Source organism: Muntiacus reevesi, chromosome 5 (assembly GCF_963930625.1).
Source record: "Muntiacus reevesi chromosome 5, mMunRee1.1, whole genome shotgun sequence".
Taxonomy (NCBI): Eukaryota; Metazoa; Chordata; class Mammalia; order Artiodactyla; family Cervidae; genus Muntiacus; species Muntiacus reevesi.
Window position 1 is genome coordinate 73,964,097 of NC_089253.1, and position 13,940 is coordinate 73,978,036.

The 13,940-nt window shown below is 38.8% G+C and overlaps 1 protein-coding gene across 4 annotated transcripts in view; it reads right to left on the reverse strand.

The window, feature by feature from the left end:
• Positions 1-1,390: 1,390 nt before the first annotated feature.
• The window catches only part of TP53BP2 (tumor protein p53 binding protein 2), a 66,768-nt gene continuing 54,218 nt past the window's right edge, over positions 1,391-13,940 (reverse strand). For all 4 annotated transcript variants that reach the window (XM_065938395.1, XM_065938394.1, XM_065938396.1 and 1 more), the window contains 5 exons: positions 12,188-12,325; positions 11,369-11,502; positions 8,725-8,891; positions 4,717-4,916; positions 1,391-2,176 (listed from right to left, as the gene is read on the reverse strand). In XM_065938395.1, the coding sequence (XP_065794467.1) occupies positions 2,135-2,176; positions 4,717-4,916; positions 8,725-8,891; positions 11,369-11,502; positions 12,188-12,325 (681 nt within the window). In that variant the 3' untranslated portion in view covers positions 1,391-2,134. The remainder of the gene's footprint in view (positions 2,177-4,716; positions 4,917-8,724; positions 8,892-11,368; positions 11,503-12,187; positions 12,326-13,940) is intronic.

A 13,940-nucleotide genomic window follows, 5' to 3' on the forward strand; every position in this document is an offset into this window, starting at 1 on the left:
TCTACCATTTCATGGAACTGTAAAACTTTGTAAAAATCCAATTCAGAAGCTCTGATGATTGTCCCCAAAGTTCACTCCAATGCCTGCTGCTGCTTGGTCTCCTGAAGAGGCACCGGCAGTTTCGTGCTGTGCCTGCCACCTGCATGTCCCTTTGGTGGAGGGGGCAAGAGAGATCCGGGAAGGCATGCAGCTAAACCCCTGGTCAACTGCTGGGGATCCTTGAGGGATGGTGGACGGGAAAGATGACTAGGAGAGAAGTGAACGGCACTCACTGGCTACTGGCCTGACCTCTTTTGATGATTACCACTTACTTCCCAAAGTCAAATCCTAAGAACACATAGCTGCTCACGTTGGGCCCACCTGAGATAATCTAGGATAATCTCCCTATTGTCAGGTAAGTTGATTAGTAAATTTAATTTAAATCTGAAAAATCCTTGGCAGTACCTAGATTAGTGCTTGGTTAAATAACCAGGTGTCTCAGGCTGCTGTAAAAAAAATACCATAGGCTGTGTAGCTTAAACATTTATCTCTCATGGTTCTGGAGGCTGGGACATCCAAGACCTAGGTGCCAGCAGATTCAGTGTCTAGTGAGAATGGCAGCCTTCTTGGGGTATCCTCACAGAGTATACTAGACTTTTCCTCTTGTCAGGACACTAATTTCATGCAGCCCCACCCTCATGTAAACCTAATCACCTCCCAAAGGCCCCACCTCCAAATACTATCACACTGGGGGTTAGAGCATCGACATGAATTTTAGGAGGACACAAATATTCAGTCCACAACACAACAGGACAAGAATACGGGGGACTGGAGGGGCATCTTCAGAATTTTGTCTACCACACAGGTCCTCTGACATTTCATCCATGTTTTCTCTATTCACTGTTAGTCTGAAAGGCACAGTATGTTCTGCTGGCTACCTTTCCTTCTTGCTACAATTTACTACTGGTAAAAATGTCTAAGGAAACTCGACCACTGGTTTTCGCACCTGTATCTTCTAATAAATGAAACAGTTTTACTATGCAGTTTTACTAAACAATTCACGAACTTGGTAACATATTAATGTGCAGGCTGGGTCTATATAACTTTACATCCTGTAACTCAATGTATGAAGAATCTGAAAAAATGAGGACACAAACAGCCTGTCAGAAGCTCTAGGTAAAGGTACAAGTTTCTATCACCATGGCCTCTAAGAACTTTAATAAAATGTCTTAATTCCATATCAAAGACCACCACAAAAATCACAAATTGCAAAACTGAGCAAAGAAATACTTGTATTTAATCACATGGCTGGTAAAGAAATACTATTTTTCAGCAGAGTATGATATTCCAATGACTTAGGAACTTGAAACACAGCTGTTAATGACATAAAAAACTAAAGCCAGTAAAAAGCTTAGAGTCCAAAAGCTTAATTTTATTGCAATTGTTTTTAAAGTCAACTATGATCTTGACAAATATCATGAGTAAGTCTATAGCAAGTCTCTAATTTCTGAGATACAAAAGACAATAAATATAGATTCAAATCTCAGCCTAAAAACAATCTAAATCTACCTGTAGTGTAGTGTGGTTTCAATATTTCAAAGATACGGCGCTACAAGGAATCACACCATCAAGTTATTGCTCACGGACAACCATCCAACAGTCCTTCTCAGACAATACACAGTGTGCGGCACCTCTGGGCCTCCATCGAGTCCCCCGCGGGCCCGCTGTTCTGGGGGACAACCAGAGGTGGCACCGTGGTGGCACTGGTCCTTCTGGTGGGAGCTCAGGGATGTGGCAGGTGCTGAAGAACACCAACGGAAGCAGGCCGTGAAGCTGAGCCCCCAGTAGTCCAATAAGTGGTCCCATTTCTTGCAGAGAACAGGATTGTCACCATGTATCTCTCTGAGTACAACACAGGGCACCTTGCCCAGCGCAGTGCACCAGCTTCCTGCCAAGCTCTGCTCCATCGAGCTGAGCATCCTTCGCCAACGGTGGCTGCTCCAAGCCTTCATCTGTTTCCAGAGCTCCTTCTTCATGGCTTTCAAGTTACTGTCATTAACATAAGTCTTGAGAAATTTCTGCCACAAATGATCGTACTGTTTCTTCTTAGTGGTAACAGAGGTTAATTCTTCATGAACTAAACATCTGCAAAGTTTCAGGCCAAGCTCCTTTGTCTTGGTTTAATTCTTGGGTATAGCTGTTAAAAGAATTTTTTAAATATTTACTTATGCACAGACATGGGAGTATAACACATCTTCAAGAAATTATGGGGGGCGGGGGGGGAGTTGGACGTTGATGTCACAGGAGAGAAATAAAACCAAAGAAAGGACTCTCTGCCATGTGAAGCAACCAAAGTAGCTGAATAACTCTTGTTGTCATAGGGGTTCCCTCAACAGGAACACCCATGGTGCAATGATACAAAATCTGGGATGGCTCAGAGCATTAACTTCCTCTACGTAGCCTACTGAACTGTAAATCAAATCCAACAAGGACCACAAAGGACTAGAAGTGACTTGCAATACTCTATATAAACTCCAACACCAAGAACTTCCGTTCTGAGGGAAAAGATAAGGAGTTGAAAAGTCTCTTTTAACTTTATGCACAATGGACATCACATGGTGTCATGGGACTGGAGACTGTCATGAATGAAATGCCACAGACTAAAAGTCTACAGATTTGAGGGAGGATAAGTGGAGTTTTTTGTTTTAGGATCTTGTGCTTTTGTGTTTTCCATAACAAGAGCTGGGAAGGAGAGTGTTCATGAAGCCAAGAGCAAGTCAAACTAGTCATTCAACTGGCAAAGAAAACAAAACCCTTCCTCCTCCCACCTTCCCCTCCTCCAGACAAAGGGAAAAAAAGAAAATGAAATCGGACTTCAAGCCAAAACTGACAAGTTAACTGAGGGATCAATGTTATATCAAGGAATGCTTCTCTCTGTGAGGAAATATACTTGGCCAATACAATTTTCAAAACTTGTATGTGAGCCTCTGACTAAAAATCCAACATTTAGGCAATTTCCTTTTTAAAAAACTTCAAAAGAAACCCAACGAAGTTGTGTAGAAGCCACTTCTACCGAGGAAAGATTTCCAAAGGACTAAGAATATTTAAATGTTGGATTAAAATGAAAATCTTCAATCCAGTCCACTGATTTCAGAACCTTTGAAAGCCATACACAGGAAGAGAGCTTGGTCTCTGACCAAGTGCTTCCACACTTGGAAACGAATCATTCTCCCCACGTTTCAGTAACCACTGGACCTCTCTGTTAGAAAATTAAAGTAAGACCCAAATAAGCAACTACCTCTAAGAGGCAGAGCTTTCCCCAAGAAACTATAAGAAGTAAAAGTACACATTTGCTCTTGGTGTTCATTAAAGAAGGAAAGTGGCTGCATGTAAGAGATTATGCTTCTCTGGCGCTAAAAAGTCTTTCTAGAAGCAAACAGGAGGGCCGGAAAGAGAAGCATCTCTATATTTCTACTTTCGTCTGGTAATCTGAAAAGCTTTTTTAAAGGGCTCCATGGCTTGTTTTGTTTTTTTCCATTTTCATTATGATCAGATGAATAAATATTATCCACACCCCAAATGTTTACTTAATAATAAATTGTGCTCCCAGGAAGACAGGAATCAAGATGAAAGTGAAGGTCACTCAGTAGTGTCCAACTCTTTGCGACCCCATGGATTATACATTCCCTGGAATTCTCCAGGCCAGAATACTGGAGTCTGTAGCCTTTCCCTTCTCCAGGGGATCTTCGCGACCCAGGGATTGAAACCAGGTCTCCAGCATTATAGGCAGATTCTTTACCAGCTGAGTCACAAGGGAAACCCAAGAATACTGGAGTGGGTAGCCTATCCCCTCTCTAGTGGATCTTCCTGACCCAGGAATCAAACCAGGGTCTCCTGCATTGCAGGCGAATTCTTTACCAACTGAGCTATGAGGGAGTCAGATGTATGAAGCCATTTATACTGTACACCAAACAACAAAGGAGAAGAATGAGTCAGAACGAGGAGATATGGGCCAGAATCCAAGCTCCGGGTCCCAACACAGGAGTCATTTCAGCCATCTCCCCAAAGAGTAATGCCCAGGCAGAGGGACACCCAGATGCTCCCTGATTTAGGACCTCAAGCTGGGCAGAAGCTCTCTGCAGGCACAGACCATGCTGGCCTGACAAATGATGAGAATACAGTAAAAATATCTCCCATTTGCTGTACATTAGATTCCATCCAACTACACTAGCCTTTCCCTGAAAATACCCCCAGAATGTCTGCCCAAAGAGAGCAGCCCCTTGAGACTAACATAGATATGTTATTGGTTTATATGTGCTGGTATGATTTGATTACTTTCTTGGTTTATATGAAACAAAATTCAACGGTAGAGCAAGAACAAAGAATCTTGCCTCTGGTGCCCTGTTCAAACTCTAGCAGATTCACAAATCCTGACTTAAATCCAAAATGCATTTCAAATTTCATAAGCTCAACTCCCATCACATTGTCCAATTATCTTCACTCTATTTATAAATGAAGACAGAACCCCAGACTTCTAGGGGCTGGTAAACCTGTAAATATGCTATTGATCATAATAGGAATCACTGGAAATGAGGTTCTGGGTCTATTTTTAAGACTATCAAAAATGTTAAATTCCACTTCTCATTAACAAAGGGCAGCAGGCTGCACTGAATCTACAATACACGGCAGTTTTCCCCAAGCCCCTCTCTGACGCACACAAAGACATCATTCACTTACTCCCAGCAAATTGCGTGGAACGTATCCTTCCTTGTCGTTCAGGCGGGCCCACCACCATTCAATCTCGTCTTCATCTTCCCTGCGCACGATTGTCATGCAGTCTCCTTCCTTCATGGGCAGCTCATCATCATTCTGAGGTTCATAGTCCCAGAGTGCATAAATGACCCCTTTATTCATTATGCCCATTTTCTCCTGAACTCCTAAAATCATGTAAGATACAGCACAGAGTAAGTAACTCAGAGGATACCACGCTCAGAACCTGCAACTCCATGAAACTAAATGAGAAGTAATGGGGACCTGCTGGAGTGGGAGAAACTACTACATTAAACATTCAACAAAGAAACTTCCTGGGGACTGGGGAAGGAGAGGAAGTCCGCAGGGTAGAAGGAACATATAAATGACAAGTTAATGTATGCTATTAGCTTTAAATCAGCTCTAAAACTAACCAACACTTTTTTTTTTTTTTGACTGGCTTATAAGTTTTTATTTAGATCTCATATATTAAAAAATCAGTAACAACTTAGAAAGATCTTCAAAATAACCAAGAATATATATCACAGTCTCTGCCACTTTTCTTCCTGTTTAATTAAGCATAAAATATAAAAATTTAAATATCTCAAGAACCAATATAGAAGATACATTTAAAAAAAAAAAAAGCTTCTATACAACAGGCAATTTTAACACCAGCTAGATATTTGATGATATTAAGGAATTACTGTTATTTTATTAGATGTACTAGCAGTATTGTTACATTATTTAAAAAGAGTCCTGATCTTTTTTTTATTCTTTTTTTTTTTTTTAATTTTATTTTATTAGTTGGAGGTCAATTACTTCACAACATTTCAGTGGGTTACCAACACTTTATAAGCAGCTCTCAAAACTACTCTCACACAGAATACAAAAACAATTACAAACCCAGGAATGAAGAAAACAACTGCTCAAGTCTAGAATATTAAAAAAGTGAATGACCCATCTGTCAAATTTTAGCAGACTCACTAAGTGTGATGACCAAGGAACTCTGGGATCATTTTTGTTCTCTACCTAAAACTTAAAGCAGGCAGAGAAAAGTGTTGTGCCTGTTAAAGTGGTTTCTATCAATTTTCAAATAAGGAAAGATGGAAAAATATATATATAAAATGTTAGAATGCAGAAATAGGGACAGGTATTAGGATATAAAAGTCTATGTATAGTCAACTTGAATGAGAATCAGAATTCTAAAGGTCCTTGAAGTCCACAAACTGGGGGAAGGAAAAAAAAACCCCAAATGCTCATTTTTTACCAAAGTTAACAACAGATTTGCAGATGAACTAGGACTGCAGGTTTCATCTTTCTCCATTTATACCTCCCTATCTTCTAAGGTGACGCTAATAAGGAGTAGCAATCATCAACAGGCAGGCAACACAAGGGAAGGGGAGGAGGAATTAGACAACAATCTCCTGAGCAAGGCACACTTCATTATTATTTTCACTTTTTAGAAAAGCCAGGAAAATATCTGCTTGTTTATGAATAGTCAGGTCTTTCAACTTATGTGAACCTAAATTATTAATTATAAACTTATTTTTCCTGTGTCAGTTAATGATGTAACACACGCTACTTGTCTCTCACTCTGGGCAAAACTAGAAATTAAATCATTCTTTTCCAAAAGAAAGCTCTGCCTCTCTAGAGGATCAAGTTTCTACTCATGGGGACAAGTGAATTTCCAACCTTCCTGTTTATATAAGACATGCAAAATATGAGATTCACAAGGACAATGAGACTTGATACAACCATGATTCCACTAAGTATTAAAGCTGGCCAGATTGGTTATCGGTTTGGGATGGAATGATGCACTTGAAATAACAACTTGAGTCTCAATTCCAGGAAAATCATTAGACATGAAAGACAATTTCTCATTGTTTATCAAACAAAGAGTTACAAATTATTGTTTTAAACAGTTTCTGAGGGCCTAAAAACATGCTCTACCTCACTGGTAATTTGGGAAATGCAAGCTAAAGCCACAATGGGATAGGATTCCAAGCCCACCAACGGTTAAAGAGAACAAGCTTGACAGGCCTCCCTGTGACCTGCGACTACTTCTAGGGACACCAGGAGATGAGGATAAAAACGGTCATCAGGGCAGAAAGAAGGAAGCAAGGAAGAGAGGGAGGGCGGGAGGAACGAAGTGGGAAAACAACCCAACGTCCGCCCAAAGTAAAGTGGAAATACAACTTGTGGTAGAGTCCCAAAGTGGAACAGCAGCCCAGTGAAAAGAAACGTCCGCTACAGGCAACACCACCAATGAATCTCAAAAGCCACAGTGAATGAAAAAAGAAGCCAGAGCATCATTGGTATGGTTTATTCTATATAAAGATCAAAAACAGGCGGATAAACAATATTAGTTGTAGGAGTCATACAGCGGTGATACAACTATTGTTATCAATTCTAGGGGGCGGTCATGTCCCCATCGGATGGCTGAGAAAGCTCAGGTTCTGTTTCCCAGGATGGATACCTGGACGCTTCACTGTGTTCAGTCTAGTAGTGTCAGTAGCATCTAGTATGCATCAGAAATGCTCTCAGTATCCACGATACATTTCACAAATTTTTTAAATTTCTGGTCAAATGTCCTTAAATGTTTTTAAAAATCATATTTCTTACTTAAATATAGCTCAATCACCAATATGAGCCATATTTTTAATATGTTTTTAATAAAACAAAACACATATTATATAATGCTGATTTTTAAATACAATAATACATCAAAATTATTCTTCGATCTAGAGTTCAGAACATAAACAGTAAATGATCATAATACCAACAATAAAAACTAAGAGCTAAGAGATAAAGAAGAGAACCTGCGATCTGTGGTTCTTCCTCTGCCTCTCTCCCTTCTCTCCTAGAGCCTGAAAACAGGCCTAGTGACAACATGGAGAGCAGTCAGAGAAGACATTTCACCTTGGGCACTTTCCCATGTCTGATGCTTGAGTGGTTCGGGGTCCTGGGACCTGCCGCCTCATTTGTCTCTGGCTTTATCCCTTCTCCCTTCCTCTCAGGCCAGTCTAAAAACAAGTACTAACCTCAAGTTCTAAGATTTGTAAATAAAAAAAAAATTTTCCCTGTAAATAACAATGCCAACCAACATCTATCCATCTAAAACTTCAAGTCCATTTTTCTCTGGGTACAGCACTGATGTTGTTATCCATTAGAATCATAAACTCAAAAATAAGAAAACAAGAGTCAAAAAATTAGCTCTAAAGTATATGTGGTCTACTTTGTGACAAGTCTGATTTAGCGGGAAAACTTGAATCAGTTGGATTCTTATTCCAACAATGTATTTCTCCTGATCATCTTAGAAGGAAGGAGGAGAGTTCTGTGTACTTATGCACAAAGATACAGCATCATTTGCCAAGTACTGAGGTCTTACTAGAGGATCTTTTGATGGTCAAAAGCTATTAATCTAGCTAGATGCAATGCTGCATCACTGTCTTTTGTTGGTAAAGATGTCCCTGACAATAGTTGCTTCTAAACACACACACACACACACAAAAGCTGCATTCACATTTGAGATCAAGGCTGTCCTATTTTCAATGCCTAGGACAATGTACCAACACAAAATGCTTTCCCAAATAATAAGTGAAAGTAGCTCAATTGTGTCTGACTCTGCAAGCCCATGGACTACACAGTCCCTGGAATTCTCCAGGCCAGAATACTGGAGTGGGTAGCCTTTCCCTTCTCCAGGGGATCTTCCCAAGCCCAGGGATCGAACCCAGGTCTTCTGCACTGCAGACGGATTCTTTACCAGCTGAGCCACAAGGGAAGCCCAAGAATACTGGAGTGGGTAGCCTATCTCTTCTCCATTGGATCTTCCCAACTCAGGAACCAAACCAGGGTCTCTTGCATTGCAGGCAGATTCTTTACCAACTGAGCTATCGAGGAACACCCAAATAATAACAACACTTGTCAAGTGATACCCTAAAGATACAGGATACACGAATGCAGTAATCAATACGTGTGCATCTAGTTGCTGCATACCATACAGAAATTGCGAGCACTGGGTGTAGCCTTCTTCCATCTCCTCACACTTGTCAGCAGCCGTCTGCATGTCACTGTAGGTCATGGCGAACACAGCGGCTCCTGACTCCACCAAGAACTTGCACACCTGGACGTTGTTGCAGGAGGCAGCGCAGTGCAGCGGGGTCCTGCGGAGAAGGACACAGCAAGGGCTAGAGACGGCTTCCTACACTGAACGACAACTGCTCCGACAGAGGATCTGCAGAGAGAGTTCTCAAGTCTGTCATCTACCAAGCCCCTTCTGCAAACCTTTCACACAGATTTTTGAAAATCAGTTAAGCACAGATATCTGAGCCCATCTGAGAATCACAGAGCCACAGAGGTAAATGTCAGAGTGCTGGACTACACCAGGGCCGGGGCAGCACAGCAGGTGAGAGGAATCGAGCACTGGAGTGCAAGGACATGAAATGTGTCTGACAATCTAAAGCAGGATAAAATGCATTTATTTAGTTCCATGCTCTGCAGCATCCAGTCTAATTATTTCCGCCACAGTGGAGGCTGTAATTCTTTAAATAACAGGCCTCTCCTCAAAACATGCACCTTTAAAATCCCTTTTGAAGGAACTAAGCTGCATCAACTCCCTTCATCCAATGCTTAAAATCCTTACTAAAACTTAGTTGGGAAAAAAAACATTGCCAATTCAATTTAGACCAGAAAAAATGACTGCAAAATACACATTTCAATCTCTGGTGAGCAGATACTTATGAATACCATGACAGAGAATCTTCTCTAGCACCTCAAATGTTTTGTAATGTATTATAAATGACTCCAGATTCATAGGAAAGGTAGAAGAGTCAGGACCACTGCTCAAACTCAGAAGACGGGCTTGAGGACATTAATCAGGCCCTGAAATACATGAGATTTTACTTCTTTACCCTCTTCTTTCCTCCCCTCATCATTTTATTCCCTTTGGGTCTTTTGGAATAGAAATTTATTTCCTATCACCTGTCCCAATCACTGTGTTCAATAGTTTGGTGAATATTACTATAGATTTTTTAACTGCATGGCTTTTTTAATAGTGAATAATTATATATAATCTAAACTCCCAATATTAGGAAAACAAAGGCATTACGACACATTAAGAATTTGTTTTGCTTATGTTATAAAGTTAAACTAAAAAAGTAGGCATAAAAAAGACAAATAGTACATGTTATCACTTCTATGTAGAATCTAAAAAATAAAACAAACAAATGAATACAAGAAAACATGCAGACTCACAGAGGACAGACGCGGTTACCAGGGAGTAAAGTGCAGCAGGGAAGACAGCAAGACAGGGATGAGGGACTGAGAGGCACAAACCACTGTGTGCAAATAAATACGCCACAGCACAGGAGACAGAGCCAATGTTTTAAAAGTAACTATAAGCAGAGTATAATCTATAAAACCTTTGAGTCCCTATGCTATACACCTGAAACTAATGTAATATTGTAACTCAACTATATCTCAATTTATAACCACAAAACTCTACTGAGAGCTAAACTAAAAAAAAGAGAGAGACACAAAAAGCTATATATATATACACACACACTCATAAATGAGCTTGAAGGAAATATATTAAAATACTGATGGTGGGGTACACATGGCTTGTGTTCCTCTTATTTCTCTGTTTTTGCATGTTTCCATATTGGGCCCATATTTCATACATATTAATTTTTCTTAACTACAACCAAAATCCTTCTCAGAGTATCATTTATAACAAAACAAAAAGTTGGAAAAACAACCTGAATGTCTAACAAGGAGGAGACAGTTACAGTAAACAAGTCACAGCCAAGTGGTAGAAGAAACTTTTTCAAATCTATGCATATGGGTGTCTGCAACTTATGTGTATACATGTAAATTTGATATTACAATTATTTCCACATCAAGAGAAAAAACAACCTATAAAATTAAAATACTTGAATAAACATGGTGTGATTTACAACTTAAAAAAAATTTCCATATAGAAAGAAGTAAATTTTTGGTATTTTTTCCAAAAAGAAAGCATATCATAATTTAAAATTTTGTTTTTTCAAAAAATGAAATACAAAATTTACTATGGTTATCAGGATTGACAGTAACTTATTTGGGCCTTTGATATTATTAGTTAATAATAATGCACTATCTTATGAACAATAATAGTCATCATTTGCAACAGTATCTACTGGGTTTTATCCACAAACCAGTTCCACAAAATGCTCCATGAAAAATGGATTCCACAGTCAAAAATATTTGGGAAAGGTTATAAATTATTCAATACGATCCCCTCTTAAGAGACATATGGTAGGTTTCAGGGAGGTGGAAGGAAGCTGCTTAAATCAGCATTTCTCAGATCTGCTGAAACACGCCAGTGAACTGTGTCCCACCTTAGGACATTTCTTATTTTTATTATTTACTAAACTTCTAAAACTTCACCTGCTTCCAGAATGGGAGTGAGAGGACTGCTAACATGAGGACATATTCATTCCTTGAAAGCACCTCCCACGTCTCTCCTTCTAGATTATAAACAGCATGAGCACGCACACTGACATACTTCTTTGCCTTCCAGAAGCACCTACAACACTGCTCATCTGCTGCCTACACAGCAGATACAACTGACGCCAGAATGGAGTTTAAAAGAAAATCTTACCATCCATCACTGTCAGCAGCATTGACATTCACACCAAACTGTACCAGGAATTTCACAATTTCGGTGTGACCTGCACACACAGCATTATGAAGAGCTGTAATACCTTCATCATTAGGCAGGCTTGGGTCATCAACCTGTGACATCAATAAGAAGGGCGGCTGTCACTCAAATTTCTTGTCACCTGAACGATCAACTGGCTCTTTAGGACTAAGAGAACTGAAAGAGATTCTTGTACCAACTTTTTTTTTTTAAGAAAATCATAATTAAAACCTACAGGAGCCAAAAAAAACTGTACCAAGAACAGTTCTAGAAGTAAGATAGACATTAAGTAGGCACTCACTATAAAAAGGTCTTTTAAAAACTGAAAAAGTCCCAGAAACTATAACCTTACAGTCATTTTTGTTTATTTATCCTCCAACTTTCCACCACAAATTAGTGTCTAAGTAGAAGTCACATTTCCCATAAAGAGGAAGAAAGGTCAAACTAAAAATATTTTAAATAGCAGGCTTCTGAAAAGTAGGGACCACAATTGAAACCACTGCAGAGTACAAATCCATACCTGAACAATTTTTAAAGGAGGGTCATGATCTCCCTGGGAAAGCAAAGTAACCCCAGAGAAAACTGAACATCCACATTATTGAAATTGTTACAGCCACACTCTTAGAGCAGAGAAGCTGGTTGTGGAGCTTGCTCAAGAGCTGCTCTCAACAAACCCAACTCCCAAAAGAGAAAACAATGTAAACTACAGTAGCTTCCTGATCAGAGCTTTAAAACAAAATACAAGGTCATATTTATGAAATTAACTAATTCAAGTCATACCTCATAAATAATTCTCTGTACAAGGTCAAATTCTCCCTCCAAAGAGGAATCTAGAAGCAAAGCAAGGGGGTTGAATTTCACCCTCATTCCATGAGCAATCCGCTCGGAACCAGTTTTACGCAAGTTTGTCCTTTTGCCCTGCAGAAGAAACACGCGGAAGATTTAAGAGACCGAAACACAACAAACAGGGGAGAAATAACACCTCAGCTGAGTTAGTAAAAAGAATTTTAAAACATATATGTTTAGCACATTTTATTAAAGTGCAACATTATGCTAGAAAATATATAAATCATAACACATAGCTTAATATTTATATATGCACATAATAGAGTGGGAAGAACTTAACTCTTTAAAACTTAGTGAAGGGAGTGGGGATCAGGATGGGGAACACATGTAAATCCATGGCTGATTCATGTCAATGTATGACAAAAACCACTACAATAATGTAAAGTAATTAGCCTCCAACTAATAAATGGAAAAAAAAATGTTTTATGGAATTCACCAGTGGGAAAAATAAATAAATAAATAAATGCACATTACTTGATTTTTGAAAACATATCTTATTAAAAATTACTGGGAGACTGGTCCCAAGTTCACTATCCTGGACAGTTTTCTATTTTTTGCTTTATAAATTCAGTTTCTGGTGAGAAAAAAAAAAATGTTAAATTGTCCAAGAGTGAGTCCCTGAGGGTTTAAAGATGTGGTAGGAGGTGGTCTGCTGCAGGCACAACATTTCTTTGCTCTTAATAATTCATGCAGATTTCACATTTCAGTACCAAATGTATCTGTCTGTTTAATATAAAAATAAAGATATAAAATACTCAAAAAAAAAAAAAAAAAAAACTTAGTGAAATCACATTTGGGTAACACTGGGCTAAGAGTAAAATCTGTAAAGCAGGCTGGATATTTATTGAGGATCAAAATTAGCCAAGACTGGTCTTTAAATTACCTAATATAGTAGAGCAAACCCCACATGATTAATCTGGGCAAGAGCACAAACTCTAAATTGTGACAGACAGTTGACATTTATGGAATGATTATTCCTTTATTCTTCACGAAAACTCTATTATCCCATTTTAGAGGTAAGGAAATTGAGGCACACAGCCAGTAAACATCAGTCAGAGATGGAATCAAATCCAAGTAAGTTAGGCTTCTTCAAAACCCTTCCTTTTAACCATTTCACAGCGTAAAGCCTCTTGTGGGGTTGGAGGGGAAGTATATTATAAGGAAAAATATAAAGATCAGTCTGACTGATAAACCAGGGAAGAATCCTACCAGTCTTAAAATGTTATCAGTATTTTATATTTAAAAATTTAACTGTATTCCAAGATACACAGATAAATTAATCAAGTCTTCTCTACATTTTTATACATCAGGCTTAAAAAATTAGGCAACCAGATCTAACATTCTCTCTAAGATAGGTTTCTTAAACACAACCAACAGAGTAGAAACATTTCCTAGGGTATAATAGACCACACTTCTCTTTCTTTAATTTCAGATGTGGAAAACTACTGAGTTTTGAAAAACATTAAGTGGCAATCAATATATTTCACAAATGTGCAGTGGCTAAAATGCTGTCTCTTGAAAAAAAAGAAGTGTAAATATTACATGACAGCGATAATACAACTTATAAATAGTACAGTCATATCCACTTTCAAGCAAAAAGTACAAAATAAAGGCTTCTACTTAACATGAGCTAAGAAGGAAAAACTTTATAAATCGCTTTCCTAGGAGAAAATAACAGAATCTTGCA